At 33.6% G+C, this 3,721-nt stretch overlaps 1 protein-coding gene across 1 annotated transcript; it reads right to left on the bottom strand.

The window, feature by feature from the left end:
* Positions 1–406: 406 nt before the first annotated feature.
* Positions 407–1,576, bottom strand: LOC129949686 (uncharacterized protein DDB_G0271670-like; the record flags this gene model as incomplete). Its single annotated transcript, XM_056061282.1, has 1 exon — positions 407–1,576. A coding segment is annotated over one exon (1,170 nt), but the record flags the coding sequence as incomplete, so codon positions are not given.
* Positions 1,577–3,721: the final 2,145 nt, after the last annotated feature.

Consider the following 3,721-nt stretch of genomic DNA (forward strand, 5'->3'; position numbering starts at 1 on the left):
TCTTACATCAATTCACCACTGCTAACATCAATTCACCACCCTCTAAAGTCAATTCAACACGGAAATGAGGAATAGTGATGAGAAATTCTTAAGGGGTGGCACCTATTGGCTACGGCGACATCAGCCGACAAAATTTGATAGCGGATTTGTATAGAACAGTTAAAAACAAGCATTTTTTGCTATGGATTGCATTTATGATGATGATGATGATGATGATGATGATGATGATGATGATGATGATGATGATGAATGATGATGATGATGATGATGATGATGATGATGATGATGATGATGATGATGATGATGATGATGATGATGATGATGATGATGATGATGATGATGATGATGATGATGATGATGATGATGATGATGATGATGATGATGATGATGATGATGATGATGATGATGATGATGATGATGATGATGATGATGATGATGATGATGATGATGATGATGATGATGATGATGATGATGATGATGATGATGATGATGATGATGATGATGATGATGATGATGATGATGATGATGATGATGATGATGATGATGATGATGATGATGATGATGATGATGATGATGATGATGATGATGATGATGATGATGATGATGATGATGATGATGATGATGATGATGATGATGATGATGATGATGATGATGATGATGATGATGATGATGATGATGATGATGATGATGATGATGATGATGATGATGATGATGATGATGATGATGATGATGATGATGATGATGATGATGATGATGATGATGATGATGATGATGATGATGATGATGATGATGATGATGATGATGATGATGATGATGATGATGATGATGATGATGATGATGATGATGATGATGATGATGATGATGATGATGATGATGATGATGATGATGATGATGATGATGATGATGATGATGATGATGATGATGATGATGATGATGATGATGATGATGATGATGATGATGATGATGATGATGATGATGATGATGATGATGATGATGATGATGATGATGATGATGATGATGATGATGATGATGATGATGATGATGATGATGATGATGATGATGATGATGATGATGATGATGATGATGATGATGATGATGATGATGATGATGATGATGATGATGATGATGATGATGATGATGATGATGATGATGATGATGATGATGATGATGATGATGATGATGATGATGATGATGATGATGATGATGATGATGATGATGATGATGATGATGATGATGATGATGATGATGATGATGATGATGATGATGATGATGATGATGATGATGATGATGATGATGATGATGATGATGATGATGATGATGATGATGATGATGATGATGATGATGATGATGATGATGATGATGATGATGATGATGATGATGATGATGATGATGATGATGATGATGATGATGATGATGATGATGATGATGATGATGATGATGATGATGATGATGATGATGATGATGATGATGATGATGATGATGATGATGATGATGATGATGATGATGATGATGATGATGATGATGATGATGATGATGATGATGATGATGATGATGATGATGATGATGATGATGATGATGATGATGATGATGATGATGATGATGATGATGATGATGATGATGATGATGATGATGATGATGATGATGATGATGATGATGATGATGATGATGATGATGATGATGATGATGATGATGATGATGATGATGATGATGATGATGATGATGATGATGATGATGATGATGATGATGATGATGATGATGATGATGATGATGATGATGATGATGATGATGATGATGATGATGATGATGATGATGATGATGATGATGATGATGATGATGATGATGATGATGATGATGATGATGATGATGATGATGATGATGATGATGATGATGATGATGATGATGATGATGATGATGATGATGATGATGATGATGATGATGATGATGATGATGATGATGATGATGATGATGATGATGATGATGATGATGATGATGATGATGATGATGATGATGATGATGATGATGATGATGATGATGATGATGATGATGATGATGATGATGATGATGATGATGATGATGATGATGATGATGATGATGATGATGATGATGATGATGATGATGATGATGATGATGATGATGATGATGATGATGATGATGATGATGATGATGATGATGATGATGATGATGATGATGATGATGATGATGATGATGATGATGATGATGATGATGATGATGATGATGATGATGATGATGATGATGATGATGATGATGATGATGATGATGATGATGATGATGATGATGATGATGATGATGATGATGATGATGATGATGATGATGATGATGATGATGATGATGATGATGATGATGATGATGATGATGATGATGATGATGATGATGATGATGATGATGATGATGATGATGATGATGATGATGATGATGATGATGATGATGATGATGATGATGATGATGATGATGATGATGATGATGATGATGATGATGATGATGATGATGATGATGATGATGATGATGATGATGATGATGATGATGATGATGATGATGATGATGATGATGATGATGATGATGATGATGTGATGATGATGATGATGATGATGATGATGATGATGATGATGATGATGATGATGATGATGATGATGATGATGATGATGATGATGATGATGATGATGATGATGATGATGATGATGATGATGATGATGATGATGATGATGATGATGATGATGATGATGATGATGATGATGATGATGATGATGATGATGATGATGATGATGATGATGATGATGATGATGATGATGATGATGATGATGATGATGATGATGATGATGATGATGATGATGATGATGATGATGATGATGATGATGATGATGATGATGATGATGATGATGATGATGATGATGATGATGATGATGATGATGATGATGATGATGATGATGATGATGATGATGATGATGATGATGATGATGATGATGATGATGATGATGATGATGATGATGATGATGATGATGATGATGATGATGATGATGATGATGATGATGATGATGATGATGATGATGATGATGATGATGATGATGATGATGATGATGATGATGATGATGATGATGATGATGATGATGATGATGATGATGATGATGATGATGATGATGATGATGATGATGATGATGATGATGATGATGATGATGATGATGATGATGATGATGATGATGATGATGATGATGATGATGATGATGATGATGATGATGATGATGATGATGATGATGATGATGATGATGATGATGATGATGATGATGATGATGATGATGATGATGATGATGATGATGATGATGATGATGATGATGATGATGATGATGATGATGATGATGATGATGATGATGATGATGATGATGATGATGATGATGATGATGATGATGATGATGATGATGATGATGATGATGATGATGATGATGATGATGATGATGATGATGATGATGATGATGATGATGATGATGATGATGATGATGATGATGATGATGATGATGATGATGATGATGATGATGATGATGATGATGATGATGATGATGATGATGATGATGATGATGATGATGATGATGATGATGATGATGATGATGATGATGATGATGATGATGATGATGATGATGATGATGATGATGATGATGATGATGATGATGATGATGATGATGATGATGATGATGATGATGATGATGATGATGAT

Source organism: Eupeodes corollae, chromosome 3 (genome assembly GCF_945859685.1).
Source record: "Eupeodes corollae chromosome 3, idEupCoro1.1, whole genome shotgun sequence".
NCBI classification, from domain to species: Eukaryota; Metazoa; Arthropoda; class Insecta; order Diptera; family Syrphidae; genus Eupeodes; species Eupeodes corollae.